This window comes from Dipteris shenzhenensis, chromosome 16 (assembly GCF_047967505.1).
Source record: "Dipteris shenzhenensis isolate YYH24624 ecotype China chromosome 16, Dip_SZ_1.0, whole genome shotgun sequence".
NCBI lineage: Eukaryota > Viridiplantae > Streptophyta > Polypodiopsida > Gleicheniales > Dipteridaceae > Dipteris > Dipteris shenzhenensis.
This window is the reverse complement of record NC_141611.1, coordinates 52,788,999-52,813,907: the sequence shown is the minus strand read 5'-3', so window position 1 is coordinate 52,813,907 and position 24,909 is coordinate 52,788,999. Positions and strand designations below refer to the sequence as shown.

The 24,909-nt window shown below is 43.3% G+C and overlaps 1 protein-coding gene and 1 pseudogene across 3 annotated transcripts; both read left to right on the top strand.

The window, feature by feature from the left end:
• Positions 1-440: 440 nt before the first annotated feature.
• LOC147893124 (uncharacterized) lies at positions 441-15,878 on the top strand. Of its 3 annotated transcripts, none has more exons than XM_087387751.1 (6): positions 441-556; positions 949-1,041; positions 1,382-1,468; positions 15,261-15,339; positions 15,459-15,536; positions 15,676-15,878. In XM_087387751.1, exons 2-6 carry the CDS (start codon positions 1,018-1,020, stop codon positions 15,744-15,746), a joined length of 339 nt encoding a protein of 112 aa, XP_087243877.1. In that variant the 5' UTR covers positions 441-556; positions 949-1,017; the 3' UTR covers positions 15,747-15,878. The 3 variants fall into 3 exon arrangements, with proteins under 3 accessions (XP_087243877.1, XP_087243878.1, XP_087243876.1); XM_087387752.1 differs by having other exon boundaries at positions 454-556; positions 958-1,041; XM_087387750.1 differs by lacking the exon at positions 441-556 and having other exon boundaries at positions 918-1,041.
• Positions 15,879-19,514: 3,636 nt separating this feature from the next.
• Positions 19,515-21,337, top strand: LOC147893123 (uncharacterized; annotated as a pseudogene).
• The last annotated feature ends 3,572 nt before the right edge of the window (positions 21,338-24,909 follow it).

Genomic DNA, 24,909 nt, shown 5'->3' with positions numbered 1-24,909 from the left:
GAGCTCTTTCATCCGCAATGAATGAGAATATATTTATAGATTCTACTTAAGGTTTGGATATTAAACTTGCACAAAGTCTTTCACGAAAAGTTAAAATTAAATTAGAGGAAATTTGAAAAGATAAAAGGTTGGCAAAGGCTACTATCCTTTGGGGATTGACAGCCTCCTCCTATGTGGCCACCTCATTTCAAAATATTTTTATGTTTGGGTGTCCAAGTAGTGTGAAGGTAACGAACTTAACTGTCAGATTTGTAGAGAAGAAATCTTGCAGAATTGCAAGACGACAAACTGTCAAGCTAAGAAAACAAAATTGCAAGCAAAGAAAGGAACAAGATCGCGTCATTGTTATAACATATGGAGGAACGAGGAAAAATGACAAAATGTAACTAATCGAATACGTGAGTTTCTTACATGTATAGAGTCGTTGCTGTCTTTGTGTGATTGCACGGACCTCTAGGATTGAGGGAGACGAGAATGCAAACGGATCGCCCTCTTCTTTAATATTCAGTGTAAATTTTGCATTGCAATGAGGCTCGATCTATTTGACAATTTTTGTGTAAGTCGATTGTCAATAGCTTTTTGTCCGGCTTGCGCAAAGAATCACTATGTTACAGACCCCCACACACATGCATCTGCCCAAAACACGCTCAGAATTCACTTTCCGTTGCACAAAGACCCGCAGGAAGACCATAGTCTTTTGCTGTGCGAGAGATCCTCAACTGTTCAGAGTTTTTTTTTCCTGCACTGCACCTTACCTTCGCAACTTAATGCCTACTCTGCATGGAATGACTAGGCCGCAGGCTATCCCATGAATATGAAAATTAAATCTGTAGCTATACACGTTTTAATCGTAAAAGGCTTCATCAAAACTCTTACTTGCAATAATGTTTTTTGCACATACATTCTCCCTTTCCACATGTATGCCCATGACTAGCGTGAGTTTTGCAGATGTTGCAGCAGATCTTGCAAATTTTCTCAGATAACTAAACTGCTCTTCTATCCATTAGGAACCATTAGATGGAACCGGAGTCTCAAATTGATGTAAGTACTATTTGGTCAAAATTTTGGCATATTACACATTTACATGACATAGCATGGAAACTAGCGTGTTGATCTTCAGCACGGTTCTACACAGTTTGCTTTAAAGTCTCTCTTCCTCGCAATATGCTACTCGCTCTGCCCACACACGGGCATGCTACGTGGTACAAACTATGCATCTACTTGCACAGTCCGCAAACATTTGCATTTGCAGATGTACGTGAGCATGTCCTCTTTCCCAAGGTGCGGGGTGTGCGCACCCATAGAGAGAGAGAGAGAGAGAGAGAGAGAGAGAAGGGGGGGGGCAGCATCTTCATCTGTATGTCTAATGCTGTGGACGCAGCCCAGATTTTTATCTGATGAAGTCGATGCGATCATCAAAAATTCCATAGATGAAGCAATTATGAGTGCCCAATTTCACCACGAGAAGGTTTGCTCCTTACCAAGATTTAGATGGCTGCTGTTAAATTTTTCTTACCGTGTCCTCATACGTTCCTTGGTCTTGTACTGATTTGTGGTCTGTCTCAAGTGCTGTATATAAGTAAAATTTCACATGAAACTTATGTCACAAAAGAACTTGAGGGAGCCAAGGGGCTCCACTAGAGCCAAAGTGCCGTACTACCTGAGCTCCTACTGAGCACCAAAATAGGACTGATATTCCAGTCGTACAACTGCCTTACTCCCTCCCTCTTAGTTATCGCATCCCTTTCAATGCTTTTAATGGCTTGTGGTGGATAAAAGACAATGCACCGAGGGACCCTTTTATACAGTAGAGGGCATGTCTGCCCCCACTCTTCAACCTGCCGACTGAGCCCTGATTAGAACCACCTCCCCGCCTCATTTTGACACACCAACTTTTGTGAGTGTATAACTAGCCAGTTAGCCTTCATTTGGGCTTGGTCCCAACGATGCTAGCTATCACAGCAAGCCATAGACCTGTCTGAAGTGCCCACCATTTTGGTGGAAGTCCATCCATCTCACCATCATACCTGTGTAACTTTGGATTGCTGCTCTGCAACAGTCTCTGTCTCAATGCACGTCATGCCTTCATTGTGAGTGTCCTGCCTCATCCTCATCTCCTAAGGTGACGACTGCCTCACTAACTGAGCAACTTCATCTGTCCTCCTTGGTCTCAAAAGACTCTGGATTTGTAGGCTCTACGCACCATCTCTCTATGTTTGATTTATACATGGTTGCTCCACTATCTGACTAGCTTACTTTAGAGTTGCAGTAAGCAATCACTAGGGAGGCCTCTTCAATTATGACAGCATGTGCCTCCTGTGGTCTCCAGTCCTGTTTCTTGGGATTGTCCACCTCCTTTTGATCTTCCTTGTTGCGATCATGTGCTTAGTTCTAAGTTATTCAGATTAGAAGCACTTTTTCTTCTTTTTGCTGCTCCTACCATCTGAAGAGTCTCTGCCCCTACATGAAGAATCCATGTCAACCTGATTCTTGGGCTTGCCCTTGCTATGCTTACCATTACCATTGGACCCAAACCAACAAATGTCTTCTTGTAAGCAGCTCCTTCATACATTTTCTCTATAGCTTCCTCTTGGGAAGAAGCAATGACCCCGACTCCATCCCAACCAAGTCACAGTATCAGGGTTGAAACCGGGAGTCGCTTGGTTTTTTTTGCCGTTGTTACACTAGTAATCAACACTCTGAAGCTATCGGAAGCATTAAGCACAAACACGTGTCTTTTTTTTGGTTGCACAGAAAAAAATTATCATCAACACGTGTCATTATTTGTATCCACCTTTTGACCAACTATGCCCCGTTCATAGGGAGTCCTACCCACATCGGTGGAATGGGTGTCATTCAAGATTCCTTGAACCAATGGTAGTTACTGCTCTCATTGGAAGTTTGCATCTGCAACATAGCATTTCAGCACATTGAAGTCCAATTGGTTGTAGATCTCTAGAGGTTTGGCCATTGGACTGAGGATGGAAGCTGTTGGAAAGGCTGAGCTTTGTTCCAAAGGGCTCTCCAAAATTGATTGGTGAACTTGTAATCCCTATCTGACATAATGATACGCAGCATACCACCATCTGAGGAAAAGTGGGTCTGTATCCTGTGCATCAATGGTACCCTTGCATGGAATGAGCATGACAAATTTGCTGAACCTATCCTCAGATCAATCTTGTAGAACATTTTCGCACCGTTCAGATGTTCCGAAATGTAATCGAACCACAGCATGGGAAACCAACTCTTCACTGTCAATTTGTTGAGTGCACCGCGATCCACACACATCCTTGCCGTACTCTTCTTCTTCTTAACAAAGAGGGTCGGGGCTGCTTGCAGAGAATTACTAGGGCATATGAAGCCACTCCGCAACAACAACTCTAACTTGTCTCAAGCTCTTCCTCCATCTTTTTGTAAAGGCGGTAATGATGCTTGATCGGCGGGGGTGATGATCAAGGAATGAGCTCAATGGAGTGGTCCTCTGGCCAAACTTGTGGTAAGGATGGATGAAAGACTTGACATGAGAAATTATCCTGGTACTGCTGTAGTAATGATTCCTGCTTGGACTGGAGTGGCCGAGTTGAAGTAGACCACATATAATTCACCACCTTGGTGGATCTCTCGAGACATCTAAACTACTGAAATCCAAGGTCAAGGGAGAGTATCCTTAAGCCAAGAAATGAACTTACCCCTATGGACTTGGATTTTGAGATCCAAGTCCTGGTTCCAGCAGTCAAGTTGAATGTCAAATTGGTGCCACCATCGTGCTCTCAAGATGCTATTTGTTGCCTGAGTTGGTGCGACTCTAAGTGGCCGGCTGTCTACTCACTATGAGATCTTCAGAGTGGTTGAAGTGACCTCCATGTTGCTCTTTGTCTATTGTCCCACGAGTGCACCATTCAAGGCACTAGAATGTGTCGGGGTGAGAGTCAACCGGGCCTGCTTGGTGGTTTGGTGGAGACGATATCCTCTAAACTCCTTGAATCTGCAAGGATCAGGGCCTTTTGCCCAACAATCTAGCCGTTTGAAGATCAACAGAAGGGCAATTCTGCTTCTTATGGCCTTGCCCATGGCAATAGAAACACCGGTTCTCTTTGGCATAGGTCGCTCGGGTTGCTGCATCCAAGAAACCACCGTAGCCATTGCTATCCTTTGTCATCTAGTTCTTCTGCTGTTGTCTATTTCTAGACTTCTTCCCACATTCTCTTAGAGTGGGGGAGTCCTGAGGCTTCTTGCTATGAGCTCCCTTGGGTCCTTGAGCCTTGTGCATGAGTTCAAAGTCTTGTGTAAGCTCGTATGCACTCTCATAGTCTTGTGTCCTGAAACTTTGGACATACCACTGGATATCTGTATGTAAACCAGAGAGAAAATTACCCAACTTTTTGCGTTCCTCATGTTGCATCTGAATGCACACTTGTGTAAACCTATTGGCATAATGATTCACTGACTCAGTGTCCTCCTAGCGTATCTTCGAAGAATTGACTTTGCAATCGGTCCAAGTACTGTGGTGGTAGGAACCGTGTCCTGATGTCCTTCACAAACTCTGTCCACCCATAATGAGGTTGTAGAAACAAAGTGGAGACAGGTTGTGAACACAAGTGAGCAAGAGTGCACACACAGGAAAGCTCCAATAGAAATGTTCATATGAAACAATACAAGTACTTGGTATATATAGTATCCAAGTACTACCGGTCAACCATAGGGTTGACTTTATGCCTACAACACCATGGATCTTTGTAATCTCTTACAAATCCCCCCTCAAAGATATGGCTGAAAGTACCCTGGAAACATCTCAGGTGTACCCTACAGTACCTAAAGTACCATGGTTGCACAAATTCATCCAGGAGTACATGAAAACAATGTCATTGTGAATCACTTCACAACCCCCCTTGACATTGTGAGAATGTCTCTGATCCCCAAGCCATGTCGATGTCATAAGAAAAGATCTATTACATTGTCCTCAGATGGACAATAGATGAGATCAATGAAGCCATCAGAAATACAATCCCGTACATAATGATAATGATTTTCAATCTGTTTCATGTGAGCATGAAAGACAGGATCGTTGGCTATGGCAATGCAACTCTGGCTGTCACAGAAGATAGAGTTTGCTTCGCCATCCTGTGCATGATGCAAGTCATGCAAAAGCTTCCTTAACCACATTAACTCCGTAGTGGCTGAATTTGCTCTACTTCACTGGGAGGAAAGAGAGACTCGCTCTTGCTTCTTACTGAGCCATGAGATACAGGCTGAACCCAATGAGAAGCAATAGCCAGTAGTGGACCGTCTGTCGTCAATGTCCCCTGACCAATCTGAGTCGGTGAAACCACTCAGCGCTAGATCACAATCTGAAGCATAATGCAAGCCAAGAGAGAGAGTGCCATGGACATATCTGAGAACCCTCTTTGCTGCATTCCAATGTGTGATCGTGGGACAATGCATGAACTGGCTCAAAAGCCCTGTGGCGTAGGCAATATCAGGCCATGTGGAGCATAGATATATCCAACTGCCTGTACAAAATGCCATCAAACTTTTCAGCAGTATCATGCTTACTCAGCTTGAGTCGCTTTTCCAATGGAGTAGCCACAGGCTTACAGTTCTCCATTTTAAATTTCTGCAACAACCCCTTCGAATACTTTGTCTGTGACATAGAGATCCCATCATGGGTCTGCCAAAACTCAATGCCAAGATAATAATGCAATAGGCCCAAATCTGTCATGTCAAAGTTGTGACATAAAGCGGACTGCACTGCTGTAATTTACTGCAAATCACTGCCAGTGAGTATGATGTCATCCACATATAGTACCAACATGACCAATTCTGATTTTTGCTGCAGAACATACAGATTTGGCTCTGTATGAGTGTTTACGAAGCCCTGGAACAGCAAAAACTGATGTATCTTCTGATACCACGCACGAGGTGCTTGCTTCAGCCCATATAGAGCCTTCTTGAGCTTGCATACCTTGTGCTCTTGTCCCTTCACCTCAAAACCTTGGGGCTGATGTACATAGACCTCCTCTTTAAGATCTCCATTGAGGAAAGTGGTCTTGACATCCATCTGGTACACTAACCAACCATAAAATACAACAAGAGAGATGATAGAACGAATGGTGGTCATCTTGGCCACTGGAGCAAATGTCTCCTCGTAATCTATCCCCTCCTCTTGTGCATACCGCTTGGCAACCAAACGGGCTTTGTATTTCTCAACTGTGCCATTTGAATGGTATTTCACCTTATAAATCCATTTCGTGCCAACCATATTTTTCCCAATGGGCACATCAACCAAGTCCCATGTGGCATTCTTCTCAATGGATTTAATCTCAGCTTCCATAGCTTTCTGCCATGCCGGATTATGTTGAGCATCCTTGAAGCTCTAAGGCTCATTTTCAGCTTCCATCACTGAGGTCATCAAAGCAAAATTGACCTTTTTCTGATTTTTCTGAGTGCTGGCCTTGGTTTTCCCCAAAGTAGGCTGATCCTTAGCATCTTGAATGGTCAACCTTGCCCAACGTGGAATAGATTTCTTTGCTGTACCACTCGGGGCTGCATCAACATCTTTAGTGGCCTCACGACTTTGTAATCCCTCCAAACATGAGGCTGTCTATTCTCATTAATTGGCTGAAAATCTGAAACATTTGAGGGAGAGCCATCCTCAACATGTGGATTTGAGGGAAAGCCATCCTCAACATGTGGCAGGCCATCTAAACTATGAGAAGTAGAAGGGGAAGCATCAAGAGACTCTGTCTCATCATCCTCAAACTGGATGATGTCCAAAGGGGTGTCATCGTATGGTGGCAAGTTTGCACTAGCAGGCTGCATGCACTCATTCTCAGCAAAGAGAATATCTCTGCTGATTATTATCTTCCTGGTAGCGGGATTATAAAGCCTAAATCCCCTGCTTTTAGTGCTATATCCCACGAAAATGCATTTGACACTCTTGTCCTCAAGCTTTGTCCGATGTGCATTTGGAACCAAAGCATATGCCATTAAGCCAAAAACTCTGAAATGACTAACCTTTAGCTTAAAGCCATACAAAGCCTCAAATGGAGTCACATTAACCAAAGCTTTGGTAGGGCATCTGTTTTGAATATAAGTAGCTGTCACAATTGCTTCTCCCCAAAAAACCTTTGAGACTCTCTTGAATTTCAGCATGCATCTCGTCATCTCCATGAGAGTACGATTCTTCCTCTCAGAGATTGGATTATGCTGTGGTGTGTAAGGGCATGTCAAGTGATGTTTAATCCCATGTTGCTTCAAAAGTCCCTGGAATGCATGTGACATGTACTCTCCTCCTCTATCTGAGTTGAGTGTTCCAATTCTAGAATTGATTTGGTTCTCAACCATAGCTTTGAACTCTTGAAACCAATAGAACACATCAGATTTTTCCTTCATGAGAAAGAGCCATGTGAACCTGGAGAAGTCATCTATAAAGGTCACAAAGTACCTTGCTCCTCTATGCGTGGGAATAGTCATGCAGCCACATACATCACTGTATACTATCTGCAACACTCTGGTTGCCTTGACCCAATTCTTGCCTTATTTACTAAATGGCAAGCGATGCAATTTGCCAAGTGTACACCCCTCACACACTTCATTTTCTGGTTGCTGCAATTTTGGCATTCCTTGAGTCATATTATTGTTGTACAACTAGGACAATGCCCTGTGATGGACATGTCCAAACCGGCATGCCATAAATCAGCCTGGGAAGTGTTTGCTACAGGCAATACCTTCTGATCATAAGGCTGAACATCAAGCTTGTATAAGTCTCTGTCACATGTGCCTGTTGCTACACCTCATACCCTTTCTTTGGATCCTTGATCCTGCATTGGTTATCCTGAAATTCGACCAACATATGTTGATCATGGGCAATGTTTGAAACTGAAATCAGATTTTGCCTCAACTCTGGAACATACCAAACATCTCAGATATACTTAGATTTCCCATTATGCAAAATGGGATACCCACAAGCTGCAAATGTACCTACAAAAAAGAGCTGTAAGTCCTAAAAGTGCAACTGGCTGCAAATGTGCCTGCAAATCCCAAACTAATACTAGCTGCAAATGCAAAGTACGATTGGCTGCTCTGAAATCCCACTGACTGCACAATGCAATCACTGCAAAAATGGCATCAACCAATCACTGCACTCTGCTACAATCTGAAGTGCAATCCCAAACTGAAAATGCACAACCCAAATCTAAAAGAGCGCACCCACAAGTGCTCAAATGCATCCACAACTGTAAAGTAACTGCAAATGCACCCAACAATGCAGAGTATCTGCAAATGCACCTGAGAGTGCAAGAGTATGGGCTCCAAAAACAGTCCCAAAGTGAAACACACAGCTCAAAACACTTACTGGAAGTGCAACTTGGCCCGAACCACCTGCAAAACAGTCCATTGACTGTGTGGGCAAGCTGGAGATGACAAAGGAGCTGAAGTGAGATGTTTGGAGCTAAATGAAGCTATTGGGAGTACTTCTAAACACAACACACGTGTAGAGAAGAGCCTGGAGCTTCTAACACACCCGGGAGAGACTGGAGCTGAAAAGAGTCCAAATCTAAGTAAAAACGCCGAAAAACAGCCAAAAACTGGTCGAATCACCTTCTAACAAGTCGTACGGACTCAAAATCAAGTTCTGATAAGTTGTATGGACTCACGGCACTGTCACACAACTGTACAGACATGTCCATACGGATTGTACGGACGTCCGTACAATTGTATGGAAAAAACATTTTTTTTTCTTTTTCACTTGAAATGTTGCGGGACAGATTTGTTTGTATGCGGGCAGCTCTGAAATTTTGAAATACGTCAAAATCGGACCTCAAAAGGTCAAAAAATAGCCACTAGATTGTTGGAGTTACCTCAAATGAAAGTTGGAGAGTTGAATGTGAAAACCAGGAACGCGCACTGGAGCACCAAGCTTGCGGGAGTCTGGAAGCAAGCGTGGGGATGGGCTCTAGAGACGGAAGTGCTCTAATACCAAATGTAGGAACAAAGTGGAGACAGGTTGTGAACACAAGTGAGCAAGAGTGCACACACAAGAAAGCTCCAATAGAAATGTTCAAATGAAACAATACAAGTACTTGGTATATATGGTACCCAAGCATATCTTTGTAATCTCTTACAGAGGTGTCTCAAGGTTTGCATCATAGAGGTCCTTCTACCACTTGTGCCACCATGTGACCACCTCACCTTTGAGGTGCATCGATGCGAGTATACACCTCTCATTGTCTTTCATAGGTGAAACTGAAAGTTTGGCGAATTGGTTGAGCCAAGAAATCAACACTAGGGGCTCGGTCTTACCATCGTACTGAAGAAAATTGAGCTTCTCGGGGAATGACGGGCTTCCTCGTCACCTTGTGGGCGGAGTAGAGAAATGAGGAGATGACAATCCCATTCTTCGTTTGCTTCTCGAGCGGTGCATTCTCTGAGCTCCCTGGCTTCTTGAGCCTCGCAATCGTGCTCTTCTTTGGTCTCCCGACCTGCTCTCTCGCGCTCTCTGGCAGCTTGTTCACGGTCATCCCACATCTCTTGGAGGTGAAGCATGTGTGCAAAAAGGCTCTCTAACTGTAGTTGCTGCATCTGCATCACGGTCTGCATCATGGCTACCATGGCCGAAATTGTCATGGGGGTCTCTACGACGATGGGTGGATTCTGTGGTGTAGAAAGAAAAGATGAAGCTCTGATACCAATGTAGCAGGGAGAAGGCTAACTCTCTCTCTCTCCCCTGCTAACTGTTGACTCAATGGCTAAGAGAATAATGCACTCACAAACACAAGTGGAAGCAGTGAGGTGAGTGAGTAAAAGGGGCCCCGAAGAGGGAAAAAACAGCTGTATAAATGCCAGACGAAAGGGCCAAATATAACTGTAAACAACTGAAGGAATAAGTATTGTATGGAAGGCTTCACTGCAAAGAAATTTAAAAGTACTGTAGGGAGGGGACCAAACCCTCACTGTCGAACTGCAGTATAATGGAGAAGAGGTCTGCTCTTATGCAGACCCTGCTGCTGCTGCTACTATCCGGGTTGAATCGACCTGTAGGAAACCCTGTAGGGATCGTGGGATGAAGAGCAAATCTGCTGCTGTCCTGCCCAGTATCACTGCTGATCCTGCCCAAGCTGCATCATGCCCTGTTCTTGTCTGAGTTAGCCTTATAACAAAATCCATAGATACACCTTACCATTTACCAGGGAATTTGTACAGGATGCAACATGTCCGAGGTAGCCTTATGAAAAAATCCATAGATATTACCAGGGAATTTGTACAGGATGCAACATGCCTGTAATCTTGAAGTGTTATTAATTCGGCATTGTTGACAATTTACAGCATAGTTAAAATCTTTTTCTTTTTGTCATTCTTATCAGGTATACATACTTTCCCTTGCAGACTCACAATCAGTTATACTGGATCGTATAGCCTCATTCTCAAAAGTAATGTTCTCAATACCGTGAGAATCCATATCCACTCCAAAGCTACCAGCTTAGACTTCTGCCAGATTGACCGCAATACATATCGGTCTTGCATCTGCCCTTCGAGAATGATAGAAATCATTTTCAACCTTTGCAAACCTTAGCACATTAACTTCACCAATCCTACTTAAAAGTGTTTGCTATTGGAGTGTGGCTACCTTTACAATATCTACTACGAAAATGAAATTTTTGCATCAGCTCTGCCCACCTAGCCTTTCTTCCTCTCAAGTCAAGCTGATTACAAAGGTACTAAGAGGTTCGTGATCAACTAAAAGCTCAAAAGTCAAGCCATATAAATAATGTTCTCCATACCTTTAAGGCTTGTATTACCACATATAAATCACTTTCTTGTGCGTAATATTTTAGTTGAGGTTTTTTCTTTTGAAAGAAATTGGTGTCCCATCTTAGAATAGTGCAACACCACTAGCATCTTTGCAATCACGAATGGATTCACAATAGCTAGCATAAGTTGCTCTTCTTTCTCATCCCCTTAAGAAATTTTGTTAACACAAGAAAGAAAGAAAGTTTTTTAAAGTCTTTGGAAGACCGATGGGTCTATGAGACTGTGAAAAACCTGATACAATGAGCTGTGGTAGTGGAGCTACTAAACGAGCATCCATACCAATGCAGAATGCAAAAAATGCAAAATAGCAGTACTAATTCTTTAGTACAACATAGTCATATCAAAAGTCGACTATATATATCAATCTCAGCATCATCATCGACATCATCATAATCATCATCATCACCGTCATCAACATCAGGACATCATGATGGATGAGGCAGCGGAAGTGGAGGCATGAGTTCAGCAATAGAGCGTTGTTGCCCCCCCAAGGGTGCAGTCCTGGTATGTCTCCTAGTCGTAGCTCTACGTCTAACCAGGGCCACTGTGACCCCCGTCGGTCAGACTCCGACCCTAAACAAGGAGGGGATGTCCCCAAGTATGATTTGTGAGTCGACCCTCTGTCTGAGCTATCGGCTCATAGGCTCTGGGTCACGGTCATGTCGAGGTCTCGTCTCGTGGGGGTCTATGTGATCTGGCTGAAAGAACTTCGTGATAGAGCTCTAAGAGGTATCAGTCGAGGAAGAAGTCTGCTCCTGTCTCCATGCTCGGAGTATCCTATTGCGGTGTCTGAGCACCTCATGAATGAAACCAGCCAAACATCGCTAGTCTAGGTAGGAGAGGAAACTGGCCAAAACCCCAAAACTATCTTTGAAGAGGCAGTAGAAACGCCCTCGGATCTCATAGTAAACAGGACACCTAAACCATCCAGATCCTGTCTGGACTCCACCTGAAACTCGCTCATAAAGTGCCATGACAGCCCAAATGATCTCCTGGTCGTAACCCAAATCCTGTAGGCATCGTATGAGGTGGGCTCTCGGAATGGTGTCAAATGCCTTGCAGAAATTCACAAAGCAACAGTAAACCCTCTGCGTCCGTGCCCTCGCCTCCTCAATGATACATCTGAGAGTGAGAATATTGTTGAAAAACGTGGGATAGAAGAGATGCATCTTGGAAGAGAAGTGAGAACACAAGATGCAAACCAAAAGTGTGTTCTATTGATTGTGAGAGAGGTGACTCTCTCTTATAGAAATGGGGAGAGGGTCGCCTAGATCATAGGCACCTCCCCTACATCAGTGGAATCACCCCCTATATCAAGGGGACTTCCTAAATCAAAGGAACCTCCCATGTGGGGGCCTTTGCATTACATCATCACTTGTGTCATGGTCTGACACATCATAGCACTAGATGTGCTTCTACTACACACACACACACATGTGACTCCCCTACATGCACACATGCACCTTAGAGCAAGCCCTTGATCACATTTATCCCAACATACCCCCCCTCAAGTGTTTGCCTCTTGCTATGTCAAGGATTCATCTAGTCACATAGTTTCTCCATGCCATCTCATGGTGGTGAAGGAATGGCTAGGATCTCATGCTAACAAAGGTGCCCAAGGGTCAAGGTTTACAAAAATGGGATAGACCAAACACAAATCACATGGCCTACATCATATGGTGACCAGAGGTGATTTATAAAAACTATATGGTCTAAAGCAAAACCATAACATTCTTTTTGGAGTACTAATCGAGGCAGAGAACCTCAAAATTGACTACATGACCAAGTGATGATTACATTTATTTTAAAGATGTTGGACCTTAAAAGACCCAATCTTCTAGCACAAAGTTTGTTTGTGCATTTGTTGAAGTACTTTCCTCAATCAGATTTGCCTTGGCATTCTTTGTAAATGCTTGATCATCTTCAAGCTTTCTAGTGTCCAAAAGTGATGTCTCTTGTTGAAGAGACTCAAGCAATATGAGTATCATCCTTCATCTTGAAAACTTTGAGGAAGCCTTCAATGTTGATCTTGACATCCATATACATCTTGTCATTTTCCAATAAAGTTGGCATGAAATTAAAATGTGAAGAGAGTAGATCTCCCTTTTTCAATGGTAGCACCAGGAATATCTCATCAGCAAGAATGTTGTACTTGAGAAGTACAAAACATTTCCAAAAGGAAACATAGTCATAAACATCTGCATCCATTTGTTTACCTTACTAGTAAGACTAGTAAGATTAGTAAGATAGATGCATAGTTAAGACACCTAAAAGTGAAGTGAGAACAAAAGATGCAAACTAGAAGTGTGCTCTATTGATTGTGAGAGAGGTGACTGTCTCTTATAGAATGGGGAGAGGGTGGCCTAGATCATAGGCACCTCCCCTACATCAGTGGAATCACCCCCTCTATCAAGGGGACTTCCTAAATCAAACGAACCTCCCATGTGGGGGCCTTTGCATTACATCATCACTTGCATCATGGTCTGACACATCATAGCACTAGATGTGCTTCTACTACACACACACATGTGACTCCCCTAGATGCATACATGCACCTTAGAGCAAGCCCTTGATCACATTTATCCCAATAAATATGGTCCATGGTCCCATGATCCCGCCTAAAACCGGCTTGTCCCGCTGCTCTAAGTCCTCCACACTCCCCAAATTTGCTGACCTCAGAATCAAGTATTGATGCATAAATCTTGGACATGACATGTCCAATCATAATGGTCCTGTAGTTCTCTGGGCTCATGGAATCCCTTGCCTTGTGGATGGGTGAGATGGTATTGATGGTCCAGCTGTGGAAACCCCAAGCAAACAACTTCATTAAATAGCTTGGCTAAGATTGGGGCTAGGAGGTTAATCCCATATGCAATGAATTCAGTGCATAGTCCCTCATGATCCTTCGCTCGGCCATTATGGAGTTTCATTACGGCATCCTTTACCCCCCCGCCTAGTGAAGAGGGTGCAGGATGTGGGGCGTGGCAAGTGTGATAGGTTACGGGCTGGCTGATTTGGGATATTATAGAGTGTGCATGCATAATCAGACCACACCTGAGTGTCAGTGAGTGGTGAGGGGGACCGTCCCTCTAGAAATATCTGCCAGAAGTCCTTAGAGTTGTTACTGAACAAAATGTTCAGTAGCTCCTCCTCGTTCCGACGTACAAAGTCAAGTTTCTTGGGTAGTACCAGTCGACATGCTCGCATAGCATCTCTAGTTCACTCGGAAGGCTGTTTTTTGTTTCGAATCTGCTGACGGCATAAAGCCTTACACTCATCATCGTATCAGCTATTATAGGGTACGATCCCAAGTGGTGGTGGACGGGTGGAGCAGGTGGTGTGGGGAAAGGCGTGAAGAGCAGCCTCATGTAGTGAGCGAGTAGCACAATCCTCTAATAGGGGTATAAAGTCAATGTATGTGAGAAGTATGTACAGACGGCCAAAGTAAGTAGGTGAGTGATTGTGATCAAAGCGTATATCATGGTAGGTGGAGTAAGAACTCAACGGGTAGAAAGTGTTGTGCGGCGGGGGGTAGAAATGCTAAAGATTGGGTAAGAGATGGGTGCAGTATGAAGATGATAGTGGCCTGGAGGAAGCGATCCCAGTAGGGTGTGGGAGCGTGGGTTGACTGAGAGGCGGAGGGGAGAAAAAGGTTGAGTCCTCCAAAGTAGGTGTCATAATTGGAGAGAGAACTGTAGCGGGAGAAGAAGGGAGAGATGGAAGAGATGGTGTCAGTGACAACCCCTCTATCCTAGGGGAAGGTGGAACAATCGATGTCATGGGTAGGGGTATATCAGAGCCAGTAGCTGTAACGGTAGAGGCTGTGGGCAGAAGTGGAGCTGAAAGTGGAGCTAGAGCTGACGCTGAAGCTGAGAGCTAAACTCGATATGATTCGACCGTCTTAGGTATTGGTCATTCCAATACCTTTCCAACCTTGGAACCATCAGCTTATACGACCAAGATATAAGATCTCACGTTTAAGGAAGTCACATTTAGACTTGTTCTCATATGATTTCTCCCACCTTAGAGTATCAAGGACAATTCCAAGGTGGTATCGTGTTCTGATAAGATGTCACCATAAATTACAATATCATCCGAGAACAATACCACAATTTTTTTAATACAAGAAATTATCATTTCTTGAAAGGTGGCAAAAGCATACGCAAGACCAAACGGTAATACTAGGAACTGAAATATGTAAACATTCTCTTCATAAATTCTTATTTGATCATACCCTGTATGTAGATCAATTTTCGCAAAATATTTGACGCTTGCTAATCAACGCACAAGGTTATCCATTCTAAGAATATTTAGTTTTGATTGTAACTCAAGTATCCTCAGTTCTGAAAGTGTGTACTTTTGCATGTACATGTTTGATGTTGCTGTTTTTGTATATTTCAGTTTTGGACAGTACCCATCGAATTGATTGTTCAAATTTGCAAACTTACCAGGTTGGGCACTGGACTGCAAATGTTGTGGAACTCTGCATGAAACGCCTGACCGATCTAGACAAACCATTCAAATATGTTGGTGAGATTGCATTGGATTTTTCTGAAGTGATGACCAATTGTTTGCAACAAAGGGAAGTAGCCTTACATTAAGGTATTTTGGGTTTTCTCTTAAAATTTCCTTTATGATTGTCATTGAAGTCACATGCATAATTATGCAAAAGAATGGAGCTGGAATGACCACAGCAACATCGTGCTTCTGGGACACCAACATTGATGGTATGCATTACTGACTTGCTAAAATAGGAACTAACTTCGAGTAGTAATCCACTTGCAGTTGTTAGAGTTGCTCATCAGTCTCTCAATATTATTACTTTGTGACTTTCACTTAAAGCAATGATCGTTTCTGCATTTCTAGGGAGTCGAACCATCAGATGGGAGAACAAGACAATGTACTGCATTGTGACTGTTTTTGGCCTTGGAATCTGAAAAAGTTGACAATAGAAGAGGCTTCTGTGATCGCAGCATTTTATAGGGATTTTCACAATCCATACAATCATTCACTTATGTTATAGGTTAACAATTGAAAGAACCTACGTGAGAAAGCAGAGCATATGAACATGGGTGTGCATGTTGTCTAATCAAACAAGATCTGACTATGTAACGTGTGTGCATGTCCTCTAATCAAACAAGATCTGACTATGGTTACATGGTCATGGTAGCCTGTAAGCATAGCCTACAAGATTTTTCCATTTTCTTGCCTTACATTTTTAGATTAACAGGTAAGTTGAACATAGGGATAAACTTAAACAGAATGTTAGACAACAACGCAGCAATAAATGTGCCAAAAAAGGGTGGAAAGAGGCTAATGTGATGTTCATCACATTGTCTGTCTGTGATTTCAATTCGATGACAGCCGAGGCATCGCATGTTGTTTGGCCTTTGTGATCTTACCAATTTGCTAACTATTCCGAGAAAGTTTGGCAACTTGTATGCATGACAATCTAAAGAATTATGCATTAATAGGGGTCTCATATGAGAAACAAATAGGGAGTAGATTAGAGCTAGGAGCACCTAGCTAATCCTATATATCTCTGTCCTCATTGTCTCAAAGAAATATGCAGCAACATACATGGGAAGAGATGAAGACTGAAAACAAAGGCTTGCTGCTAGAATGCATCTCCTGATTTCACTCGAAATGGTCATTTGACCCACATCCCACGAGTGTGGGAGAGCTTGAAGTAAGGCTAGTGGTGGATATCGGTATAATGTTGTAGCCATGCTTGTAACCTATTGCTAAGCGCTATCCTTAATTGTAAGAACCTTAGTTGATATTGACTATTAAATGTCACCTAAAAATGGGCTGAATTGCACCTGGAAACCCAAATAATTGGCCCCTGAAGCCTCCAATATAAAATATACAGAAAACACTTTTTTTGTTTACAAGAAAATCTCTATGGTGCTGAATGTTTTATATTATTTTTCAACAGGACTACAAATGGCACACCCCCTTAGTAAATCATTTTTACCTTCATGACTGGAGAGACTGCACCTTGATTTATGAGTGTTCTCACAGGAAGAATCCATTCAGAAAACAATTCTTTTGGTTTGATGCCGAATTTGTTCTCTTGGTTCATTCTCTAATTGTTCAACAGTTTCCGGTAGCAAAATCTTCTGTCAAGACAGACACATGCGCCAAATGCGAAAAATTGGTGTGAAAAGTAATGCTATACCAAAAATTTCCAGAAACCAAGAGACATTCAAGGGTCATCATGTGTCTGAAAAATAGGGTTAGTGCCCCACATTGAGCCCTTATATGAGGAGGACAAGAGATTGAAATCGTTTTTAGGGCTTGTTGGGGTTTGTTGCATGAGCAAATGGAGGCAGTGCATGTAGCCCAAATTATGGTGTGGTATCTGCATAGGGCAACAACGCGTAGGTCCATGAAAGGGTCACAGATAGGCTGCCACATGGGCACCATTGCCTATAGGCTACCATGTGTGGGCAGCACACCAGTCTGCCATGTTGGCAGCATATTAGGCTGTCACATGGCAGATTGGCCCAGCCAAAGAGGTCTGAAAGGCTTAGAGGAAGTTAGTATTTATAGGCAGGCATGGTCCTGCTATAGGACCTGACAAGCGGTATCATATGGTACGGGTCAGAATCTACATGTTGGAGCAAACTAAGTCCATGAAGGTAAATTGGAGATAATATATGGACTCTTAATAAATTGGAGGCAATGTGTCATCCATCCAAAATCGGCACTTGCCCTTGTGCAGGGCCAGAAGTGTAGTTTTGAATTCCTGACAAGGAGCATCGAGCATAACTGTCATGTGACGTTTCACCAATATAGGACCATGTTGCCACACTCTATATTTGGAATCATCTCAAGCTAGTGTGTTAGGATTTGCTAATGAGAGGGAGGCATAAAAATCTGTAGCAATGTGTAACACGGCATCAGGATCTGTCTGCAAAATACCATTCAAGTGAATAAGTTGAGAAATACTTTCTCTACCATGCTTCTTTTTTCCCCCTGTAAAAGAGACTTCTATTTAGTACAAAACCCGTGAGAGCAAAAGCTCAAGGCGGCAATACATCAGCCGCTGCACGAGAAAAGACCCCTCAAAAGGAGGTTGAAATTATAATGGTATCCCTTTAGTCCATAAATGCTTAATGGATGTAGTTCGTATATGCATGCTATCCAGCCATATTATGGACTCTTGATTGAATGAATTTGTGATCAAGGGGAGTGGAGTAAATTTCAAGAATTTATTTCATGATGCCTATGTACTTCATGAAGTCTTCATGAGCATAGCAAACCTCTACAACATGTCCACGTTCCTATCGTGCTACCGATCATGTTCATAGACTTTTGAGAAACTTAGTTTATCAAGGTGGACTAGAGTAACATAAGATTTGAGATCATGCCGGGCAAACTCAACTCCTAGACAGGTAAACGCCTCAATCTTGAGGCCAAGATAGTTTGAGGAAGCGCGTCTCCTGTCTATGTTTTTAGTGTCTGAACTTTCAAAACTCAGTCGAACAGGTGGTAGAAGCTCATCAGAATCTTCCTTTGGACGGACCATACATGGGTTCAAAAAATACAGAGCATTCCATGGCAGGGTCTCACAGCTAGCTAAGAGCTTGGGGAGCTAGAGCTTCCTGACAAACTCATTTCTTGCTAAGTGGGTAAGCCAACTCTGAACCACCTCATCCCCTTGGTGTGAAATCATCAAATGGCTCATAGAAGAGTGCCCTAGTAGAGGATTGGGAAAGTGGAAGGATATCCCATGGCAGCAAAGAGTCCTCTCTCATTCTTGTGAGGATTGAGGGTTTAGATTTGACTGTCAGGTTAGTGGCAGCGTGAAGCAAACTTGGCTCTATCCTTGATTGGAACAGTTGTAATGGCCTGGAGGGGGAGACTGCCTTGAGAACATCTTGTGGTTGAAGGGGATTGGCAATGGTGGCTAGTTATTGGCATGTCTTAGTCTGCATAGAAAAACAGCATGCACAATATGGCGCTTGCCAATCGGAAGGATATTTGGAATGATCGACTAGGATGTTAGCTTTCATCACAGAGATAGTTGACAATCAAGCTGAAGCTGCAAGATTTTAACATTGTAGATGTTGAATGCTGTCAGGGAGAGCTGGCTTTCTAGCTTGACGGCTGACTCAAAGCAATGGCTGAGGTGCTGGTCTTTCCTGAATGGACTCAGCTAACATGTACCAATGTGATTTTAATTTTTCAGGCTCAATAGTGCTTGGTCTCTACATGATCACATGTTCACATGAAAAAGTAGGTTTTGCAAACTTGAAGATTAATGTCATATGCTGATGTGTGATGCAACTCTACGGCTGCCTAGGCGTGAAACTTGTGTGGAATAAAGTTGACTCAAAGAAAATGGAAGAATGATTTGTTGGAAGAGGCTCTTGCTATGTCTTCTCACATGGCAATAACTTGGACCTACATAATAGGAGCTTTGATTTTGTCAGTATGGAAGGCTAGGAACTTCATTGGCTTTGACTAGGGACCTTTGCTCATGTATTCGTCACGGGTGTTGATGCCTGCTTAGTGGCTCCACCCTTAGCTCATTTTCTTTTAGTCTCATAGACCCTTTGGTCTTCCAAAGACTTTTAATTCTCTCTCTCTCTCTCTCTCTCTCTCTCTCTCTCTCTCTCTCTCTCTCTTATTGGCCAGGTTTAGATGCTCTTACATGCTGGAACCCGAAAGGAGGTGCTAGTACAGTTGATTATTTGATGGGGTTGCCGTCTCTAATTCCACAGATCCGTGATTTCAGTGTATCTAGCAGACCCATTGGAGTGGCTGCGGACCATGCTATATTGAGGTTTATTGTGTCAGGAGGATGCTAGAGGGGGGCAGTCAGGCCTTCGTTTCAGAGACAACCTAGATACCAATTCATGGAGGAGACTGCTACAGTGTATGGAGATGCAGTGTGGGACAAAATTATGGTGCTAGACCCTCATGGTCCCTTGGAGGAGATCACCCGTGGTTTGACAGAGGTATTACATGTATCGACACAGTATGCATTCCCACACACAACAATATCATCCACCCCTCCTTGCAGCACTGCCCCACAAAATAGTTGGTATGACGATGAGTGTCGTATGATGCACAGACAATTATAGCAGGAGGTTGCTACAAACACTCGGACATTCAAGCAAGCCAAGGCCATCTTCTCACGCCTAATACAGAAGAAGAAACAAGCCTACTTAGCTAGATTGGAGGCAGAGATCTACCAATTATTCTTGGGACAGAACAGTAAGAGGGCATGGAAGGATGTTTCAGGAGAGACAGCCTGGTATACCGATTGTAGCACTAGAAGCTTGGGCCGACTATGCGCAATCATTATATGATATACCAGGATAGCCACCGATTCCGTACCCACAGGATACGAGGCCTACATATTGCTCCTTCTTCAAATTGCATATGGTCAATGATGCCATTAACAAATTGGGACATGGAAAGGCTTTGGATCATGATGGATTAGCAGGAGAGCACTTCATGTACGCACGGGACATTGTGGCACCGCTTCTTGTGCATGTGTTTAATAGAGCAGTTTGTGAAGGATTCCCCCCTAGTTGGACAGAGCATATCATTGTACCGCTCTTTAAGAGTGGAGATCCGATGATGCCCAACAATTACAGGACTATCATGATTGGCCACTGCTTGGCCAAGATATATGGATCCATCTTGGAAAAGGAGTTGAGCAGATGGGCAGCAATGCATGGACACAGAGTAGTAGGACAGGCAGGTTTCAGGCGAGGTTATACCACTTTGGATCACATCCTGACTCTCCGGGCACTCATAGAGGAAGGCAAACATTATCATAAAAGGATATATTGTTGCTTTGTAGACTTCTGCAAAGCATTTGACACAATCCCACGGATCTCAGGCTGATGGAAAGACTACAGGATATTGGAGTACCACATGAGATGCAGTGGGGGATATATGCCTTGTACGAGATGGTGATGGGCCGAGTTAGAGCACCTAGAGGGCTATCAGATGCAGTTATGAGTACTATTGGCGTGAAGCAGGGGTGCCCTCTCTCTCCCACACTATTTGGCATATACATTGATGAGCTCTCAGAGTATATCAACAGGATAGGAGGACCCGGAGCCAACCTAGCAGGAGTGTTGATACCCATACTGCTCTATGCAGATGATGTAGTTTTGATTGCAGATTCTCCGGAAGGATTACAAAGACATTTAGATGCACTACAGGCTTTTTGTGAGGACGGGGATCTAACAGTAAACCTTGGGAAAACCAAGGTGATGGTATTTAATACTACACAGGCTTGGGTGACGCGCTCAGCACAACAGTTCACTTTCAAAGGTGAGACAGTAGAGCAGGTATGATCTTATGTGTACCTCGGGGTGATCTTTCTGGTCCACAATTTTCACTGAGAGCCACAATTGATGCCAGATTGGATAGAGGCTATGCAGCTTTGGGGGCACTAGAGAGACAGTGTGCACATGTATAGTTTCAAGAGCCATGCACAAAATTATGGTTGTTTGAGACATTGGTGGTGCCCACATTATTTTACAGTGCAACTATATAGGGCCCCAGTGTAGGGGGTGCAATTGAGTGGAGGAGATTGGAAAGGCCATTAGTGACATTGATTGCCTGCATGATCCGAAGCAAGCCATCTGTACCACATCCGATAATACGAGCTGAATTAGCAGTTGCTCCACTAGTGACTGAGGCTCTGTTCCAAGCAGTAACTTGCATACATAGATTGTGGGATCTACCTGGCTCCAGATATGCACGATTGGCTATGATATTATCCAGGCAGCTAGCAAAGGAGGGTCGTACATGGTGCTGGTATGCTCAGCTACAGAGATGGTTTGTAGAGCATGAGTTGACAATGGATGCACTCCCACCCTTTCAATACAATTTGGATTGTCCCAAGTTAGACCTGTCTCGCCATGACCGAAACAAGATCATTAGAGCTGATATTGTCAAGTTGGAGACTGAGAGAACCTAAACTAGACCACATGAGCCCTTAGGGAAGAAGATGGCATACTACCAAAGCCATTTTCTTTATTTATCTCCAGATGAACTTATAGCCAGGCCAACATACATGGACACACACCTATCTCACGGGCTACGTAGTATTATTGGCCAAATTCGAACCTCATCACATTAGTTGAGAATAGAGACAGGGAGATACACCCACACAGCCCCTCAGGATCGGATATGTCAGTTATGCCAGCAGTAGGAGGAGACAGAGGAGCACTACGTATGTAGATGCATGGTATATTATGACATCCGAGGAAGATACCACTGTCTATTCAGAAAAGGATTTGGCCCACTCCGTAGGGTGATGGAGTAGGAAGGTAAAATATGCTTGGGTTTGTTTTTATCAGAGCTCAAGTGACATAGAGAGACTTTGTTGGGAGACAGACAGCTGAGACCTAGCCCCACCTAGGCAAAGTACACTCAGAGACTTCTTCACTGCCAGCACCTCAGCTAGTTTTATGCCCTCCCCGCCATCAGAAACCCCTGGCGCCACCACCACCTTATCACACACAAGCAGATTGCCACACTCTAGTGGTGTGATTTTGGACCGAGCCATCGCCATATCCAAGTCACGGAGGCCCAGGCTCCCAAGACCCCGTGCCCGGCACCCATATCTCCATCGGATCCGTGCCATCATTACCAAACAGAGGAAACGTGTGGCACCGAGTTATGAGATTCTAGAGCTGCCCATGATTGGGATTTTTGACATAAGAAGAGTGCAACCCTTTTATTGATTAGCTTTCTGCCTATGTTGATCAATTGGTACTTTTAGTAAATACTTGCTTGGTATTTCATTAGTTTTGGGTCACTTGCAGTCCCTCTGACTATAAGTACCTTTAGTAGCTCTCAGCCTTCAACTTATTTATTTTGTTGTTCTCTTTGATGAGACAACACTAGCAGATGTATCAACTATTTTAGTCTCATAGGCCATTTGGCCTTTTAGAGACGTTAATATATATCTATCTATCTATCTATCTCATGGCAATTACTTGGACCTACATAATAGGAGCTGTGATTTTGTTAGTTTGGAAGGCTAGGAACTTCATTGGCTTTGACTAGGGACCTTTGCTCATGTATTCATCAGGGGTGTTGATGCCTGCTTAGTGGCTCCACCCCTCAGCTCATTGTATCAAGTTTGTTTAGTCTCATAGACCCTTTGGTCTTCCAAAGACTTTTAATTCTCTCTCTCTTTCTCTCTCCCTCTGTGGCTTGTATGAGTTTTTTCCCTTTTTGGTGTTTTCCCGCAGACATTAATCTCTCTCTCTCTCTCTCTCTCTCTCTCTCTCTCTCTCTCTATTATCCATCTATCTATTGATATGTATGTATGTATGTATGTATGTATGTATGTATATTAGCAAGAAAGAGAGGTTTAACTTGACCTAGGTGGCACTTTTTCCTTTGGGAAAGGCATGGACTCATGCAAGGTGGAGGATACCAAAGGTCAGTTTTAAAACCAACCTTGGTAGTACCTCCCCTTCTTACAAAGGGGAGCCTTGGTAATGGAGGGGATTACCCAAGTTCAACTTTGAAACTGATGACCTTCACACCTCTCCTTTTGGAAGAGGAGGGCCTCAACAATGGTGGAGGATACTGACCTTGATAGCACCTCTCCTAAGAGCAAGGGAGAGATCTTGGCGATGGAAGATGATATCCAAGGTCGGATTTAAAACCTATATTGTGGAACCTATCCTTTTGGATGAATTTAGGGTTTGGGCATAGTGAAGGATACACAAAGTTGATTGTAAAATTGAACTTGGTAGAACCTTCTTTTTCTTGCAAGGGAGAGCCATGGAGCTAAAGGAAGATACCAAAGGTCAGCTTTAAAACCAACATTGGTGGAGCCTCTCCTTTTGTAAGGGAAGTGCTTGAGAGGTGGAGAATATCCTAAGTTGGTTTTAAAACTACTAGAACCTCTCACTTATTAGTGTTAATGATGACTAATATACTCAAGGTCATAGAACCAACCTTGATGGCACCTCCGCTTTTGTTAAGGGAGGACCTTCAAAAATATTCAGGTTAATAGCACCTCTCCTAAGAGCAAGGGATAGGCTGTGGTGATGAAACATGATGCTCAAGGTCGGTTTAAAACTGACTTTGGTGGCATTCTTTGTTTTTGGAAGGGGTTTAGGGTTTAGGCATGGGGTGAAGGATACATAAGGTTGATAAAATCAATTGTGGTAGCACCTCTCCTTCTTCCAAGAAGAGCCATGTTAATGAGGGTGATGGCAAAGGAAGATACAATGATGTTACACAAAAGCAATTGAAGCAAGATAGACTTTAACACACAAACAATGCAGTCTCCCACAACAAGACCAAGTGATGTGTAGCAAAGGCATTACTCTAGCCTTACAATGCACAATAGCTAGATGCCAACCAATAAAAAGCAACGTAAGAGCTGTAACAAAAAATAGTACACTCCAACACACAGTGTGATACAGACATCGTGACATAGTTGGCATCAGTTGAAGAAAAAATGACATATGGTAGGGTATCTCCCACATCACCAACCTTACCTCGAGCCACTCATTGGATTGGTTAAATTTTTTACACGTGGTAAATCTATGATGTCATCCTAAATTGCCATGTCAATACACCCCACAATGCTATATCAAGAGCCACACATGGCAGTCCACACCAGCACTACCTTGTCATCAAGGCCACATCACCTACGATCATAATGCTACATCATCTTGTCCATGTCATCAGTATCACATGCACACACAGTGTCACCTAACACTTTTACCCCTCACAAACACATTTTTCCCCTTGCATGTGCACATACTTAGCACATCATCAAAGTGCTTCACAAGCACACACTGCATGTGCACCTAACTATCATATCGCCTTTTTGACCCCTCTTCTTCATCAAGCCATAACGTTTGATCTAGGAAGAATTCGAAAAGTGGTTTAAAAAGGAAGAATTTGATTTGCGAAGAATTTGGGGTTGGTCCAAAAAGGAAAAATGACCAATCTTTTAAGCTCTACGTGCTCATCACATCTCATGAATTTTGACAATTTCATTTTTTAGTTTTTGGATTCAACAACAGAATTGATTATTTACATATTGAAGCTCTTCATCGACACATCTAACTAGTTGGAAAAGAGCTCAAA

What these genes read in the sequence shown, in the direction of transcription:
- LOC147893124 (XM_087387751.1), top strand. Translation starts at nt 1,018, where the DNA reads ATGGAACCGGAGTCTCAAATTGAT. An exon ending in CCCAATTTCACCACGAGAAG is followed by an intron (nt 1,469 to 15,260) that starts GTTTGCTCCTTA and finishes CAAACTTACCAG; the next exon opens with GTTGGGCACTGGACTGCAAA. An exon ending in CAAACCATTCAAATATGTTG is followed by an intron (nt 15,340 to 15,458) that starts GTGAGATTGCAT and finishes TTGTCATTGAAG; the next exon opens with TCACATGCATAATTATGCAA.